At 30.9% G+C, this 18,977-nt stretch overlaps 4 protein-coding genes across 5 annotated transcripts; 2 read left to right on the top strand and 2 right to left on the bottom strand.

The window, feature by feature from the left end:
• The first annotated feature begins 49 nt into the window (after nt 1-49).
• LOC119676501 (mucin-2-like) lies at nt 50-4,083 on the top strand. The gene is made up of 2 exons (XM_038087739.1): nt 50-3,250; nt 3,314-4,083. The coding sequence occupies exons 1-2, from the start codon at nt 50-52 to the stop codon at nt 3,599-3,601; spliced, it is 3,489 nt and encodes a 1,162-aa protein (XP_037943667.1). The 3' UTR covers nt 3,602-4,083.
• A 126-nt stretch (nt 4,084-4,209) lies between these two features.
• Nucleotides 4,210-5,269, bottom strand: LOC119682831 (tRNA-specific adenosine deaminase 2-like). 2 transcript variants are annotated; one of them, XM_038096351.1, is made up of 3 exons: nt 5,067-5,269; nt 4,703-4,997; nt 4,210-4,641 (listed from the first exon to the last, which is right to left on the bottom strand). In XM_038096351.1, exons 1-2 carry the CDS (start codon nt 5,223-5,225, stop codon nt 4,746-4,748), a joined length of 411 nt encoding a protein of 136 aa, XP_037952279.1. In that variant the 5' UTR covers nt 5,226-5,269; the 3' UTR covers nt 4,210-4,641; nt 4,703-4,745. The 2 variants fall into 2 exon arrangements, with proteins under 2 accessions (XP_037952279.1, XP_037952278.1); XM_038096350.1 differs by having other exon boundaries at nt 4,703-5,269.
• Nucleotides 5,270-10,653: 5,384 nt separating this feature from the next.
• Nucleotides 10,654-11,717, top strand: LOC119683595 (single-strand selective monofunctional uracil DNA glycosylase-like). Its single transcript, XM_038097368.1, has 3 exons — nt 10,654-11,058; nt 11,118-11,384; nt 11,439-11,717. The coding sequence occupies exons 1-3, from the start codon at nt 10,738-10,740 to the stop codon at nt 11,697-11,699; spliced, it is 849 nt and encodes a 282-aa protein (XP_037953296.1). The 5' UTR covers nt 10,654-10,737; the 3' UTR covers nt 11,700-11,717.
• Nucleotides 11,718-13,040: 1,323 nt separating this feature from the next.
• Nucleotides 13,041-13,948, bottom strand: LOC119684329 (baculoviral IAP repeat-containing protein 5-like). The gene is made up of 3 exons (XM_038098351.1): nt 13,627-13,948; nt 13,323-13,502; nt 13,041-13,255 (listed from the first exon to the last, which is right to left on the bottom strand). Exons 1-3 carry the CDS (start codon nt 13,741-13,743, stop codon nt 13,124-13,126), a joined length of 429 nt encoding a protein of 142 aa, XP_037954279.1. The 5' UTR covers nt 13,744-13,948; the 3' UTR covers nt 13,041-13,123.
• Between the last annotated feature and the right edge of the window lie 5,029 nt (nt 13,949-18,977).

Raw genomic sequence — 18,977 nt, 5'->3', positions numbered from 1 at the left:
TGGTACAGTATGGGACAATAACCTACAAACGTGTAACCACGATTTAAAAATGTGCAATACCAATGTTGGTAATGCTACTACGACTACATGGGAACAAAGCACAACATCGTATCCTACTGACAAACCAACTTCAAGTCCTACAACACAAACCAGCAAGCCTGAAGGTATGCAGCCTGCAACCACAACACAGGCTCAAAAACCTGGATACGAAACAACAACGGAAGGTACACAAACTACAACTTTAAGTACGACTGAATCTGTAACACAAACTCAAAAACCTGGATACGAAACAACAACGGAAGGCACAAAGCCTACCTCTGCTGGTACTACTGAATCTGGTAAAAACCCAGAAATTACCACAGCACAAACAACCACAGGAACTCCCCAAACAACTTCACAACCGATAGTACCTGCTAAACCAATTTCACAAAAAGATCCTTGTACAAAGGAAGGCTTTTTCGGAGATAGCGAAGACTGTCAAAAGTTTTACAGATGTGTTGATAACGGTAATGGAGGTTTCGAGAAATATAGTTTCAAATGTGGAAACAACACTGTTTGGGATGCTGATATTGAAGGCTGCAATCATCCCACTGCAGTGCAAGATCCACGCTGCCGTGTAGAAGGTACTACTACTAGTAATATAGAAGGTACAGCTGCTAGTAACATGGAAGGTACAACAACAACGAATAAATATCCTACAACTACCGACAAATATGATACTACAACCATTGAATCAAAGCCCACATCTACTACATCATACCCCACAACATTAATGGAAACAACAACTAGTAAATACGAAACTACGACTGACGGTAGTAGCAAACCTACAACAACAACAACTGAAAGTAGTTCTGTAGAAAATACGACAACAATGCAAAGCAGTACAACACCTGTGACAGTACCGAACTTACCACCAGGTACTACTTGTAATGATGAAGGTTTTATGGCCGATCCAAATAATTGTAGAAAGTTTTACCGCTGCGTTAGAAATGGCGATGGTACTTACTTCAGACATGAGTTCATGTGTGCTAAAGGTACAGGATGGAGTGAGGAGAAACAAACTTGTGATTATGCCGCAAATGTGGACAGATGTTATGGCCAAACAGAGGAACCAGAGATGACAACTATATCCAGTACCAGTGAGACAACAACTGAAAATATATCGACCACTACATTACCCAGCAGTACTCAATCTACTAAAGAACCTACAACAACAACTGAATCTAAAGATCCAACAACAACAACAGCAGCAACAACAACTGAATCTAAACCACCTACAACAACAACGGACGCAACAACAACAGAATCCAAACCACCCACAACAACAACAACCTATGTCGAGACCACTACGACTACACCAATGGAATCCACTACACCTGGAGATGCTAGCTCAACTTCAACGCAAGCTACTACTACTACAGAAATAATAAGCACAACTATGCAGTCTACTTCCACAACTCCGATACCAAATTTAACTCCTGGCACAGAATGTGAAGGAGAAGGCTTCATGGCAGATCCAAATAATTGCCGTAAATTTTATAGATGTGTACGCAATGGTGATAAATTAGATAAACATGAATTTATGTGCGGCAAAGGTACCGGTTGGAGTGAAGAAAAACAAACTTGCGATTACGCAGAAAATGTGGAGCGCTGTGCTGGTCAAACAGAGGCTCCAGAAACCAGCACAGTTATGGAAACAACCACAGTATATACAACTACAACAAGCAAACCAGAAACCACACAAATGCCTACATCACCACAAGAAACTAAACCTACAGAATCTACAACAGATATGCCAACAACACCTATAGAACAGACGAAACCAACAGATTCAACACAAAAACCGACAGAGCAACCAACTACTACAGAACAACAAACTAAACCCACTGATACGACTCCACAAACAACTACCACAGAAGAACAAACTAAACCTACCGAACCGATTACCACAACTACTGAACAACAAACCAAACCAACTGAAACGCCAACAAAACCAACAGAGACCACTGGAAAACCAACGGAAACACCTACTGCAACCGAGGAACAAACCAAACCTACTGAAACACCAACAAAACCAACAGATACCACTGGAAAACCAACGGAACCACCTACTACAACCGAAGAACAAACCAAACCCACTGAAACCACAACGAAGCCTACAGAAATCACGACAACGGATGTACCAGCAACTACCGTTGAAGCTACAACCACAAGTAAACCTGGTTACGAGCCTACTACCATGCCAACTGTACAGACTACAGATTACCCAACAACAACTGAAGGAACAGTGAGCACAACCATGGAACCAACGAATTTCACATGTACCAGTGAAGGTTTCTTCCCAGATCCAGAAGATTGTAATCGTTATTATCGTTGCGTTGACGCAAATCAAAATGGCAATTATCAAATTTACAGTTTCCGTTGCCCCGATGGCACAGTTTGGGATACTTCCGTCGATACATGCAACTACGCAGAACAAGTTTCTGGAAATTGTTCCTCAGGTCAAACAAAACCAACCTCCAAACCAGTTGACACAACCACATTAGAAAATACAACAGAGCAACCTGGTACAATGACAACCAATAAACCAGTGGACACAACTACAATGGAAACAAACACCGGCACAACTGAACCGACAACCGTGACAACGACAAGTAAACCCATTGATACCACAACTACAGCGATGGGAACTACAACAATGGAACCAAATACAGAAACGACAACTCAACAAAGTACAACTGAGAAGCCCACAGAAATGCCAACAAAACCAATTGATACCACAACTGCAATTGAACCCACAACGACAGAACCGAATAAAGACACAACGACACAGCAAGCTACAACTGATAAGCCCACAGAGATAGCAACATCCGAAACAACGACGACAGGAGAAGAAAATACAACAAATTCTACACCTGAAAGCAATGAAACTACGGAAATGCCAACCACACAACCACCGCAACCAATAACTAATACAAGTGCACCATGTCCTACAGCGAGCGAGGGACAAAATCTCTTCGTTTGCCCAACAGGCTTTAAACGTCATCCCAAGAACTGTGGTATGTTCTATCAGTGCACTGAGAAAGCTGACAGTAACGATTTAAGCATTGCTGTCTTCGAATGTCCTAATGGTACCGTGTTCTACGAGGAACGCTGTCAATGCGACAGACCCGACAGTAATGAACAGTGCCTGAATAAAGAAATGACACGCACATTATTCTATGACGATGAAGTACGGCGCTTGCATATGGTAAGTTAATCATAAATGAGTATTAAGCAAAATCTATCTTTTAATCATCTTCTACCAACATAGGTACAAGTCCGGTCTACTGAACCGCTATGTCCGGATGAAGGTCACTTTTCCTTAAACCACGATCACTGTGGACAATTATTTGTTAAATGTGCGTATTCAACACTAACAGGACGTATAGAAGGTCAAATACAACGTTGTCCTAAAGGATTTGCCTATTGGTCTGTGAGTCGTCGTTGTGAGCGCGCACAAAAGCTTTTAGACTGCCATCCCACCCAATACGATGTTGGAGACAGCATACCAGTGGAATGGGGAAATATTGGCAAAAGACGTAGAAACTTAAAAATTTAAATAATTTTATTTGGAATGTCAGAATTTTTAAATCTTATCAAAATAAGTTTTAGTTTTAAGAGTAGAAGTTTTAAGGATAACTTAAATATTGTATACGGCGCATAAAAGCATTAACGGATCAGAAATAATACTTCTAGTCTATATAGAGTTAACGTATACTTATGCGCAGTAAACGATTACAAGTATTTATTTATATATAATTTTTCGGTACTCGGTTATGTAGTACGAGGGATGAGGTGAAGGTATTTATTTATAATGTATTTATTTAAACTATTTTTAAAATTGCCAATATAACAAAGTAAGTCTGACTTAAATAATATAGTAATATAAAATATTGAAAATTAGTTATTTAAGAAATATTGAAAAAGTATTGAATTAATTCCATTTCACTTTAGAGATACTGAAGCAATAATTTTTATAAAAAATAAACATTTTTATTCACCGCTTTATAGCAAATATGATTATTTAGTTCGGAACTTATTTAGATAAAACTAAGTTTATATACAAAATTCTTATATTTATGTATATTTAAGCAAAATAAATCTTAAATTATTTTATAAATAAATTAATTTTTTTTAAAAGTAATATTGTCAATATTTAATTGCGTACTTAAGTATTATTGCTTTATTAATATAAATGTAATAAGGCTTTTGCTTATAACTGGTTGTACGAAAACGCAAGAACAATAGCAAATAAATAGCTCTCCGTACTCTTACAATGTAGTGCCAATCTATTAGATTCTAACTATATAGTCTATTACATTTCAGTAATGACCGTCATTTCGCTAGTAGTAACTCTACCTGTGGAAGTAGTAGAGCTTTGTAAAAAATTAACCTCTCAACATAACGCTGTATATGATGATACAGAGAGAGAGAGAATATTATATATCTCAGAAAGTCAGAACTAATTTGCTTATAATCAACTTCTTTCAATGCAGATTATTGTCACGATTTTAGTTACTTCTGTTTAACAATTATTACAACGTATAATCTTAATCTGCGTTTTTGTCTTTCTGTTTAAGATGGATGTGGATGGATTCACTGTTAAAAATAAAAAGATTAATATTAAATGTTTTTTAACATTAAAAATTGTTATACTTACAAAAAGGATAACGTAATCATAACTAATGCGAAACCACAACTTATTACTTTCGTGTATTTGGTACTGGTGCCGATGGATTAACACCTTTATAAAACTCTTTAAGCAAATCCATAGCTTCTGCAGCGCGTATGCCACCACGTATAGGTAAATTAGTGCCTACAACTTCTGCAACATTCACAACCGTTTTACCGCCAAAACGATCGTTAGCACAACCATATAAAATTTCTTTAACACCCAACGTATGCAATGCAGCTGAACACATGATGCAGGGTTCTACGGTGACAACCACAGATATCTGCTTGAAGACTTCACTATTATCCAATCCATTGCTTTTACAATATTCTAAAACTTGATCAATACATACGAACTCCGCATGGCGTGTAGCATTTTTTGTTGCATTAACATAATTTCTACTACGTGCTATAATTTCGTTATCCCAAACAAAAACACATCCAACCGGCACTTCGCCAACAGCTAATGCATGACGTGCCTCCATGAATGCTTCATCCATAAATGTTTCCATTATTATTATGCTCTTATGTATTTAATTGCACAACAAGAAATATATTTATTTCCATATATTATCAGTTACTTTTATAAAATCTTATTGGATTTGAAATGAATTTGTCGTCCCTACAGCTGGTTTTGTTTACATTTAAAAAGACAAGGCGTACAGTATATACAATTAACCGCTGCGCAAAAAGACTATCGCCGCTGGTTATTTAACAGGGTTGTTACATTTTATTATTTTATGTAAATAAATTATTTTCTTATAATTAAAGTTCAATACATTTATGATTCAAAAAGTTGATACATGTTTATATGTAGAAATAATATATTATTGTATACATTTTTGAAATAAATAGTAAGTTTATTGATAAATTTTTATAAACCATAAACACTGAACAACAGTTGACTACACATAATAGATCTGTTCCACGAGCTACTCGTAATAACTTTAAGTAACACTGTGTATACACAAGTGCGTTCCACCAGCAAATTTTCTAGTAAATGAGAGCATCTGAGAGAGCGTAACATCCCTTTCGAAATTTTATAATGTTACACAGACTTTACTCGGACATATAATTTGAAGTAAAATTTGTGTTGATGTGTGGATCAACTGTTTTGGTTGGAATTTAAATTTACTTAAATTTCGGTTGGTTGACACTGTTGTTCTTACCAGACTTTACACAAAACTATTCCATAAAAATCTGTGTAAAGAGCGAAACTTGACACTTTATTTGTGCCAATTTGTACTTTACTTGTGTTTTACTCAAATTTTACTATGAGTAGCTGGTGGAAGAGACCTAATATAACTTCTTTGAGAACAAAGTTCAAAGTTATAAAATATGTTATTTCTATATCAACTGTAAATACACAAGAATCAATTTATGGACAAACATTGCCCTTTAGCAGATTCACACCGTCTCATTTAGGCAGTTGTTCATTTCTAACAATGAGTAAACGCTTTAAATGATAATAAGCTTATTTATGCAGCTGATAGAACTTTTAAAAACTTCACTTAATAATATGACAAAAAAATAAATTAAATATATAATTCATATATTAATTCATTAATATTTTATAAATCAATTACATATTTAATAAATAATTGTTCATTTGTATCAATGAGTAAACGCTTAAATTATAATAAGCTTATTTATGCAGCTGATAAAAATTTTAAAAACTTCACTTAATAATATGACACACTAATAAATTAAATATATAATTCATATATTAAATCGTTAATATTTTATAAATCAATTACAATTTAATTAATAAAAACAAAGCTTTTATTAAATACTTACATCCTCAGTGCCTTCGTTTACAGCTCAGCTGTTGTTTGTTTATATTTTATAAATGGAACTAATGACAAACGTTTCAAATTTTGATCATTTTCTTTGTATATATTATAATTTTTGTGTGATATATTATTAAGTGAAGTTTATAAAAGTTCTATCAGCTGTATAAATATCTAAATGAGACATTGTGAATATAGTATGAATGTTCTATAATAATCCATTTATTTTTAATTAAATATAAATAACTTAACGATTGCTTTTGGAGCAAGATACGTATATTACAAAGATGTTATTTGTTATACAATAATTTTAAAAATATATATCTTATTAAATTTATATAATTTATTATTATTCACAAATTTGATATCAATTAATTTAACTATGTCAATTTTTTACAATTTTAACATTCAAATAGACTACAAGAGAGGTTATAATTTAAATAGCTATATCTTTTGCAAACATAAGGTTTCAAATTAATAAATAAAGTTTATTTATTTAATAAACTGATTGAGTTAATGGATAATTACATTATTTATTTTGTCAACTTTAGTGTTATGCTTTAAAAATTATTAACATTTATTGTTTAATAAAATAAGATATATAAATAATTTAATTTAGTATTTATAACATATGTAATGCAGTTTGTACTTGAATTTTATAAATATTTCTCCTTTTTACATTATATTTTTTTTCTTAAATTTAATTAATTAAAATTTTTTTTATTTGTTTGAATTTTGTAAATAAAGTAAGAGATGTCTTTACGTTTTCTAATTTCTGCATGTTCATAATTTAAGGTGGATATTTAGAGAGAGAAATAAGGGGAGGGAGTGAGACAAAAAAGGGAAGAGTGAGAAAGGGGGAAGACAGAGAGAGAAAGGGAGAGAGAGATAGAAAGGGAGAGAGAGAGAGAAAGGGAAAGAGAGAAAGAAAGGGAGTGAGAGAAAAAGTGAGAGAGAAAGAGGGAGAGAGAGAAAGAGGGAGAAAGAGAAAGAGGGAGAGAGAGAAAGAGGGAGAGAAAGAGGGAGAGAAAGAGGGAAAGAGAGAGAGGGAGAGATTTAATTTGTTAAAATTGACAGAGAATATAGTTTTATTTTAAAAAATATCTAATTTACTGTAGATCATTTTTTAACTTTTGTAGATTCTATATTAGGTTTTTGACTAATTACTTTATTTTTTTTTCGTCTCCTTTGTCGTTTATTTTTCTTAAATGGTGCTGATGCTGACTCTGAAGCACGTTCAGGATTACAAACTTTTGATGTAGTGTTTTCTAAAAAAGGGAAGTGATTTATGTATTGTTCCTTAGCTTCTTTACCATTTAAATCATCTCTTGTATTTTCTAAAATAGCTTTTGCAAATGGATCGTCCTCAAAGCTCCTTTTTTTAAATTCAAAAGAATTCAATAAATTTGTATCACTTACACTTTCTGGGCAATTTTCTTTTTTGGCTGTATTTGTAAACTTAAAAAAATTTTCATCCATCAATATAGGTATTCCATATTGGCTAGTTGGTAATATAATACATGAAGGTATTGGATGTGTTGAGATAGTACGATTTGCATCTAAATAAGAAGCTCTACCAAAGCCCATACCTAAAGTGCGCATCATTTGTATCATTTCATTTTCAATTTCTCGGGAATCATAGTGTTCTTTTGCTGCCACAACCTTTTCTTCATTAAGTGTTAAATCTGGAAATTCTGGTAAAATATCTGGTAACGCGGTATTTAAACTAGAGCGATGTTTAGATTTCTTTGAATACTCATCGAACAACTTAAAAATAAAAGTACGATCTTTAGATTTTTTTATATCTTGCTTTTTTCTTTCTTCATTCTCTTTCTTGTCATCATTTTCTTTATTTTTTGTCTTTTTATCCATCTGTTCCCTTTCATCCTTCTTTTCCTTATCCTTTTCTTTTTCCTCTCGAAGCTTATCTTTCGCTAGAGCAAACTCTATGTGTTCTCGTGGACGCGGTGGGAAATATTTCTCTTTTTGTAGAAAAGTATTATTTATATTATCTATTACAACTTCATCATTAAATAATGATTCCAAATCCGGTTTCCAAGCCATTTTTTTTAGAATTGTAATATATTATATTAATTTCTTCGTAATAATTTTCACTTTCATATAGTAACCGTGTCTGCTTATATATTTACCGCGCAAACTATTAATCCAAATTAGCAATTCACAATATAAGAAATATTAAAACAGGGACCTTTGAAGATCTAAGTTCAACTGACGCATTAAACCAAAAGCTCAGGAATTTATGCGTTTTTTATTATATATATTAAAAATTATATATTCCGTCTTAAAATATCAGTTTGTAATTCGAAATTTTTTACGCATGATATTACCGATTCATACCAAAGCACTCCTCACGCGAACCATTGAAATTGGACTTCAAGTAATAAATTAGGCTGAATCGTGATTGACGAACTATTTATAGAAAAGTAGTACGAAAAATAAAAAACCGCTTGAGTAAAACAAAACAAAAAAAAATAAGTAATATGTTAAAACTGTGAATAGTTGCTCTCCAGACGCGGGCTAATACAAATCACCGAATAGGTTGGCGCGCCTGTTATACACTACGACGTACGAAACTACGACCAGTTTGTTTGTTGGATAGACTCGAACTAAATTGAAAGAGTCTACCAAAAGCTAACCAAACCAAGCCAACTATGCATTCTTGAGATAAGTGTGGTGGTGTTTGTCGTATCTAAGTTGATTCCTATAAGAGGAACCATAAGTGCAACATTGTTCATCAAGTAAACAAAGAATGCTGTGTGCAGCCTGACTTTAGTGATCATGGCTGAATCAGCACAAACAGTAAGTTAGCTTCAGTGTACTTGAAAGTCATTAACAGGAAGCGTTACTTTCTGTGTAAGATAAATTTCTAAACAAAAACTGTAATATTGCGCTCTGTCTTGCATTTGCTTTAATACAAAGTAAGCAAAACTTAATTTAACAAAAGTGTGAAATAAATCCATAATATTAATATTAATATTACCGTGCAAAGAATATAATGTAATGTAATGAAATAATATTGTAAAAAGAAGTACATACTAAAGTCTTTGTCAATAAAGTAAATTTACGTAAAGTGTATATAGTTAAAACATTTTAATTCATTTATTTAGGATAAAACTAAAATAATGGAATGTTACTAAAATATAACAAAGAAAAATTTGCCTAACTGTGGTAGATAAGAAGCATACTACGGACCGCATGATACCCGTTGGCCGTGGGGCTATTTATCGGTAAAAATTTTTTAAATATTGTATGTAATAGTATAATTACACTGTCTTATTTATGCAGATGATAGAACTTTTATAAACTTCACTTAATAATAAGTCTGTTCTACGAGCTATTCATAGTAAAACTCGAGTGAACCACAAGTAAAATTCAAACTGAGAGCGTAATATAAATAAAGTGCCAAATTTCGTTCTTTACACAGATTTTCATGAAATAGCTTTGTGTAAGGTCTAGTGAGAATACCTGTGTCGCGCAAATAAACAATACAAAAATTTAAATTCAAACGAAAACAGCTGATCCATACATCAACACAAATTTTACTTAAAATAAAATGTACGAGTAAAGTTTGTGAAGCATTATCAAATTGCGACAGGGATGTTACGCTCTCTCCGATACTCTGATTTACTAGAAAATTTGCTGGTGGATCGCACTTGTGTATACACAGTGTACCTCAAAATTACTACAAGTAGCTGGTAGAACTAACCTAATATATCACACAAATAATTAAATAATAATTGATATTTATATATTATTCATTTATATATTATATATCAATTACATACTCAATTAATATAAACAAAGATATTATTAAATACTTACTTCCTCAGTGCCTTTGTTTACAGGTCAGCTGTTGTTTGTTTGCATTTTTCATATAAAAGACAAATATTTGTTATTTTAATAATTTCCCTTGTGGGAAATTTATTTTTAAGGGTTGTATTAGACATTTTTCGCCTTAAATGAGCCGATTTATTCATTAGTATATATATATATAACGATATATTAATCATATTCATTAGTGGGTTTAGAGCAAAACCGCCTAAATGAGATAGTGTGCTATAAGCTTCAATGGCGCCAAGGAAAGGTGAGTGAATCATAAATATTCAATACAAATTTCTTAAACGCGGTGGCATCACTGTCTTGTCAGAGTCTTTATAAAATTGTTTACAAACTGCGTAAATGTATTTAAAATTTTGCCGCAAATATACTAAAAATGTTGAAAAACAAGCTAAAACGTAAATTAATTGAGGTGCAAAATGGCAAAGAAACAATCAATGTTGAACCACAGAAACAAGTGCTGGCTACATCACCACTGTTTCCAACACCTCTTTGGCAACAATTTTTTGAAATTGAAGCAGAGCTCAATGAGCAATTACTGCCTTTTAATTCAATACCAACCATCACTCACATATACAATCCATTAGAATATGCTGCAAATATACATTGTGCTTATTTAAATAAATATTTAACTAAACCGAAACGTTTGGTGTTTGTAGGCATGAATCCTGGAGCGAATGGTATGGGACAAACAGGTGTTAGTATTCGATTTTTTAATTAAAGTAAACTACATAACTTCAATTGTATTGTTTTCAGGTACCATTTGGTAATATAAAAACTGTACGTAATGTTATGCACTTGTCTGGAGAAGTAAAACAGCCACCAAATGTACATCCAAAACGTTTAGTAACGGGAATGTCATGTACAACGGAAGAACCCAGTGGTGTACGTATATGGGGTTTATTTCAAAAAATTGCACATGGTTCGTTAGATGTATTCTCTGAACTATGCTTCATGCATAACTTTTGTCCTTTAATGTTTTTTGATCGCAATGGTAAAAACATAACGCCAAGTGAATTAAAAGTATGAATAAACTTTTATATTAATTTTATATTTATTATTAAATATTATTGTTAGGGTGATGCTAAATTGGAAATACGTCGAATTTGCTTAAATGCTTTTGATAAAGAAATGGAACTTCTAAAACCTGAAATAATTGTTGCTGTTGGGGAGTATGTACACACAAGCCTCAAAAATTCGAAACATTTTGCTACTACAAAAATCTTAAAATTGGCTCATCCAAGTCCACGATCATTGAACAATCAAAATTGGCCAGAAAAAGCTGAAAAATGGTTGATTGAAAATGATTTAATTAAGTACTTAAGAAATGAGTTATAAATATCAGAATGAGTATGTCTACAGTAAAACTAAACTTAAGTTCCTTTATAAATCAGTTTTATATATTATAAGCTAGTATTTAACATATATTCATACCACATATTAAGCAATTATTTTTGTACATACAATAGGAACAAAACATAACACATATTAAAGAATACAATATAATTTCATCTTTAAGATATATTTGAATATTAATTAATTGTATCATAAATAATATAAATATGCATTTTAAAAGCATTGCATTTTGTTAAAAAAAAATTAAATAAAAAATGGAAGTTGTGCCATTTAACATTATAAAACAAAATATATACATATATAATTAAGATTATCATCAATATATTCATAATTTGTAGTATTAATAGTATTTGCTGGTCATATTACTATCACACTAGCTCTTAACATACGATCAAGTTTTTCTTTTTTAAAAATTTAATCATTCATCATTAAAAATGTGTAAAAACTAATATTTTTTATTTTTATTATTGTATATTTTAAAAGTATTATTTTTATGGGTACTAAATTATTAGATTGCGGGAAACAAAAATTTGGGTTATAGTGAAGAAAGAGCCTTTTTATAACTAAAAATTATTTTCTACTTTTTCCAGAAAAGGGAAGCATTTTCTTCGCCGAGCAAGTACTCAAAACCTGAGGCATATATAAAAATAATCTGATTGGAAACTACATGCTTGTATCTATTTGTCTATATTGGTTTTTTGTTAAAATATGAATAAACCACTATTAAAGCTTTTTAAACAAAATATTTAAACTTTTACAACAATAGATTATATAGAAATGTCTAAAACATTCTATCCAAATTTTATCATAAATACTGACTACTCCTAAGCAATAATTCAATTGTTACGTGTTCCTTACTAAAATTGGACACATATTGGTTAATAATCAATTAAAGCTAGTACGAGTTTTTCCAATTTAATGCTAGTATTACGCGCAAGTGTCCTTGGCGGCAGATTAATTTAGACTCTTTGAAGACTATATAAAGTTACTTATAAGTTTACTACACCATTTTTTCCTTTTTTTGCATAAAAACGCAACTCAGTCATAATACAAACCTGTTACCTGTTAGATAATTATGCACATAGAAATTTCCATTTTCACTTTCTATAATAATATAACAAAAGCACTGCAGTGTACGTCAGAAACTTAAATAAGGAAAGAATAATGCAATGTTAATATATAGATTCCAGAAGTATAATTGCTATTTGTTACTGTAAAATAAAGCAATGTCACGTAAACCAACATAACAATTACCCATATAAATTTATTAGATGTTCTGTATAAAAATCAAATAACATAGCAAACTAATTTATTTTACTGTGCTTAAATCAAAATCAATTTTATTACCTTATAACCCAACAAGTACAATATCAATTAATCATATTTGTTTATTAAACAAAAGTAACTTATTTCTTATTTTCTATATAATTACTTAGTTCATCCGCAGCTGCACTACTAAAACTTTTTTTGAAGCCATTTATATCAGCGGTAAATTTGTTTTTTAGCACAGTTTTGTAAATTTTTAAAAATTCCTCCAACTGCAATAAAAACGTGAAATCCTATTATTCAAAGAGCACGTAGATATTTCGAATTAAATATACCAACCAATAAATCGCTTTCTTTACGTCCATACTGTACAAATAAACATTGTGGCGCATGTTTTGCATGTTCTTTCCAAGGGTCATCTGTAGGCTCCCAACCGTCTAGTGATTTAGTACATAAAAAACAAGTGACAGTATCAGGATCGCTGCTGCTACCACTCCAATAAAAACCAGCTTCTGCCATCTAAAAACAAATATTAATAAAATATTTTTATATATTTATTACTCAATTAACATTTGAAAACAACAATATTAAGTCCACTTTAGCTTTATTATTGAATTCCTATTTATTTTTGTTCTTTGTTTACTTTTGATACACTGCATGGAGCTTCCTCGTCAAAAGGCCATTGTTTAAAACTATCCATTCTATGTTTTTCTAACAAATGAAAATCTCGGCATTTTTCAAAAACATTCTGTTCAGTCATTATAAAAATTTATATATTCCTGATGACTTAAATATTAATATACAATAATATCTGCTGTTTAATAGCGTCGTTTTCTGCCTCTCGTTTAAATCTTTCAAATTCCGGTGCAGCTTGCTTTATTTATGAGATTTCATAGCATCCAGCTTTTGTTGTAAATTTGACAGCTGTCAAAAACCTAAAGGGTGTTTGAAATATTTTCTTTTTAATTCATTTTATTGCTAATTATTCAGTGAAATCAAATATTCATATTCATATTGATATTGATAATAAATTTTGAAATAAATTTAAATAAGTCGTCACATAAATTAAAATAAGTGCAAAACTGCTAAACATCGGCAGTGTGCACAACACTAAAAAATTTTTTACTCCACTGCTCACTTGTAGAAAAAAAAGAGCGAAAATTTGGTTGAATTTTATTAATTTGCGTTCGCATACACAGAAACAAGTAAATCAAGTGTGTGAAAGTAAGCTAATGTTTTATACAGTTGTCCAAAACTTAACTAAATTTTATTTATTTTAATATAAGCAAGTAAAATAATGTAATAATAAAGCTGAAAAGTAATTGACACTTGCTTTTAATATGGTGTATTAAAAAAATTTATATATAAACTTATTTAAGAAAAACGATTACCAAACTAATTCAATTATTAAATGATTAAAACAGTAATAATGGAAATGTTAATAATATATTATTTTACGACTTTGTACATGAAATCGTTAGTGTTATTATGAAAGATTTTCAATTTCAGTACTTTTCCATTTACAAACTAAAACGACGATAGATTTATAATAATAAATAATTATATTATTATATAACTATTTAATTTATTTATTGCATATGTTAAGAATAAACATTTTTCATTTATATATTTGTTAAAAATAAAATAAAGGGAATGTTCTAACAATGAGTAATATATTTTCGTTTTGTATTAACTACACATATTTTTGGCAAAATAGTGTACCAAAAAAATTGTAAAACGTATAATTTAGATTCTATTTACTTACTATTGCGAAATAAATTTCAAGTAACATAATATATCTAAAAAAAGTTCTTTGGAAGTGAGTTTTGGTAATCATAGAATCCAACATTTAACTAATTTAGCATTTAACAATGTTTTACAACAATAAAACCATTTTTATTTGAAAAATTAATTAAAAAACATTTTCTTATATACTTTTTAGATTAATGAGAAACAGTTTAGAAAAACCGTACGTGTGTATGATTGAAACGTTATAAAATTATTTTTAAAAGAATAAAAATTTACTTCTAATAAATAGTCTAATATACATTATACCTCTAACATATAGATGCTGAATTGCGAAATTATTTTTTTAAGTTATCTTTAAAAATATTGTATTTAAAATAAAACCTGATACTAAAACACTAGTTCAATATCTTAAGATAATTTGTATACTGATTTCGATATATTTGACACTAAATTTTTGTCATTGCATGTATTTAAAAAATTTCCTTCTACAAACTTATTTATCATTAACTCAAAATCTTCTCTTCATATAAACGGATGAGCATGCTTAGCAAAATAGACTAATCCTTGTCTCGCAAATTAAGAACAAATTAGGATGACACGTCAACATATCCACAATGGGAAATAAATTATATATTAATGTTAAAATATAAGTAGTTATTTAATTGAGTAAATATTGTTATTAATGATATCGAAAACAACAAACGCGCTTTCCTATATACCCTAATATGCTCAAAAGGGACCACAAGGTTTTTATACTTGGTAATTCAATATATGAAACAACAAAACGACTTGGAAAATCATGTTTTCTAAGAGCAGATCATAAATCTCAGTTTTACATCAACATCCTGACTGTATTAAGTTTAGTCACTCAAATTACTAAAGGTTTAAAGTCGATTTTTGTTTTTTAATATTTTAACTTTTATTTCGTATGTTGTATTTTGTGTTTCTCTACACGTGTTTCGGCAAATTATACATAGCCCTTTCGCCTTTGAGTATAGTTGTGGCCTGATGTTTGTGTATTTCGATGCTCTCTGCCGTTTCTAATTTCCAGCTATCTCTTATATTTTTGATTATTTGGGCGTTACCTCTGTCGATGTGGCGATTTTCATTGATATTAATTGATTTTATAAGTCTATATATAATTGTTAAGCAACAAGTGCTAGTCTCAAAACTATTAAACTGTCAAATTTAATCCAAATGACTAATGCATTTATTGACCTAACGACCGTACGCTTTGCGACAAGCTAATATTACTTATTTCTAATATCGCAGACAACTCGATATCGTCGAAATCGAACTTTATCATCACATACTGTGATATAGTATGATAAATAATATTACTTGAAATTGTTAAAATTATCAGAATCGAACGTGGAATTGCAATTTTCTATAAATTTTGGTCATAATAGGTCTGTTCCACGAGCTACTCGTAGTAAAACTCAAATAAAGCACAAGTAAAATACAAACTGAGAGCGTAACACAAATAAAATGCCAAATTACGCTCTTTACACAGATTTTTATGAAACAGCTTTGTGTAAAATTTGGTGAGAACACCAGTGCCACGCAAATAAACAATACAAAAATTTAAATTCAAACCAAATCACCAAACTTTTTACTTAAAATAAAATATACGAGTAAAGTCTGTGCAGCATTTTCAAATCCCGACAGGGATATTACCTATGTATTTTTATAATTTCGTATAAACGTATAACCGAGTTTTGTTTTTGTGAAACTTTAATTTCTCATAATATGAACACTTTTTTAAAAATTTTTCCAAAACGTAAAAATGAATTTATTGTCACTCGCCTTCTGTGTTCCATTCTCATATCATTTCAATAAATTGAAGTTTCGTTGCTCTGTGTATATTTTTCTTGATAAATTAGAATATGTGTTTTATCTGTAAAATGTTTAAATTTTAAATTAAAATAGGAATAAAAATAGAATAATAAAAATTTATATGTAAAAAGTTCGCAAAATTGAATTTGCAATTCAATTAATTTCGCAAAATTAACGTTAATGCAGTAAAAAAATTTTGTATGTATTTACACATTCATTTGTTAATAACAGTGCTATTTTTAATCTATGTATGTACATTTGGTTTGTATTACAGTGTAAAAAATTGTGTACGGTACATGGAAGCGAGGGAAATCGTCGAATAAGAAAAAAATCATAGCACTTGTGTAATCTCAATCCCACCAACGACAAGAAGTTGAAAAATAGCACTTATATATTTTTTTGTTTTGTTTTAAGTGCGTATGAAAATTGAGCACCTGCTGACGTGCTCTATATTCGGTATTTTAATAGTCGCGCAAGTGCGCTGAGAAATAAACAAAACCAAGACGTCGGCCAATCGACTAACCAGACATCAGCGCAGACTACTTGCGATGTGTAACTCCATCAACGCAGATAGTGAACTCGGAATGCGCGATAATGTCTGTATGCTTGCACTAGGTGCACCGAGTTTGCAAAAAAGAATCTCCAAACTGAATTACGATCTTATTGAGGAATGCAAAACCTGCACTGAAGACTCCATTTTATCGAAAACTTTACGGCAAAAATTGGAACTGTAAGTTCATATGCAAAATATCCTCCATTTTAAATTTCTATGAATTTCTTTGAATTTAGGTTAATTCAATTCAAACTTAAAATTTTATTTAATATTCATTTAATATTAACATTATATATATAATTTAGGCATTTTTATTAATATGCGGCGTCAATGAACTTGGCAATTTATCAGCTGTGGTTTTTTTTTTTCGTTTAAATAATTTTGAACTTTGTACATTTACTGCAGACTTCCTTGTTGCATTTTGTTGCTGTGTTAATTATTTGCATACATAGATTACATATAATATGTATATATTATATATAATATTTAAATTATACATGAACTTGCTTACGTATTATAAAATGAATGCAATAAATTAGTTCCAAAAATAATTTTAATCGCACAGTTTTCCCTACATCTATTTACGTTTCTTTTTCATTGGTGGGGGGTTGCACAAATCAATATTTAAATAAATTAGCTTTTAATTATGTAGAATGGCATTGTTAATTTACTTTCGTTTCGATATTATGCTTAAGATCTACATTATTGACTGTTTTCGCATAGAAAATATTGTATAATGTGGTTAGAAATAAAATCTTTATCCTAGGAACTATATGGGTTATCTAGTACTATCTGGATACTTAGATATGGGTTATCTAATCCATAACTATATGATTATCATTAATCTTGATCTTGTGCCAAGAATCCCACGCGCTAATTGAATTCAAAAATAAGAGTTCTAAAAAGTATAGAGATATAAAAAACTGTAAATAATAATGGACCCATAACCAATTATTAATGTAGCTACAAGCTCATGTCTTCGGTATATTGCTAAAATATACGAACAAAATTCACATAATAAATAAAATTAAATTCAATAAATTTATATATCCTGAGTGTATCAACACCATCACAGGCATTCCATCCTCTGCGCTCTTGCAAACGGATCAACCACTGCAGTCACCCCCTACCGGTGTCGACAAATACCAGACATCAGTGGCGACTAACCACTGGAACATATATATAAGTGTAACAAATGACAGAAACCTACCAAATATATATTATTATCATGTTGAGGCTAGTTGAGTCAGTGCACTTGAGCACATTTACTCTTTACTAACTGTGAGGTTTCTTCATAACCACCCTCTACACCTTGACTGGATTATTGTTTATCACTTCATGAGACTAAGCAATAACTGATCTCAGATCTGCATACATCCCCGAGGAACCTGTAACCATTCATAGATTTAATAACTAGTTGTTGGTAAGCCTGTCAGTTTTCAGAAATAGTTTCGTATACCTATATCCTGATCGACAGGCCTGTAGAAAGAAAATTACGACGTAAGAAGTATGTTGGAGACCACGGTTGTCTGCAACAAAGTTGTCAATACACCCCGGGCTAACCACTTCTCCGTGCAGTAACAACTGTTCTAGCTCAGATTACGATATATCGCACACAACCCTGGATTAAGGAGGAAAAACCTGGCCACTTCTATGAGGTGTCTGTTCAGTGGTTCTACTTCTGAATTTTAATTTGTTTCGTAGCCCTTCTTTAGTTTTTGAATCCTAAATATTCATGTTATTCTTTTTAACTTACCTGCTGAGTCTCTGACAGAAGTGTTGATCAACACCTGTTGTTTCGGGGCATTGGCCTACTAGAAGCTATTTGAAACAGAAATAATTATTTTGCTTTTTTT

This window comes from Teleopsis dalmanni, chromosome 2, assembly GCF_002237135.1.
Source record: "Teleopsis dalmanni isolate 2A chromosome 2, ASM223713v2, whole genome shotgun sequence".
In the NCBI taxonomy this organism is placed as follows: domain Eukaryota; kingdom Metazoa; phylum Arthropoda; class Insecta; order Diptera; family Diopsidae; genus Teleopsis; species Teleopsis dalmanni.
Note: the sequence above shows the minus strand (reverse complement) of the source record. Positions and strands in the feature narration are given on the sequence as shown.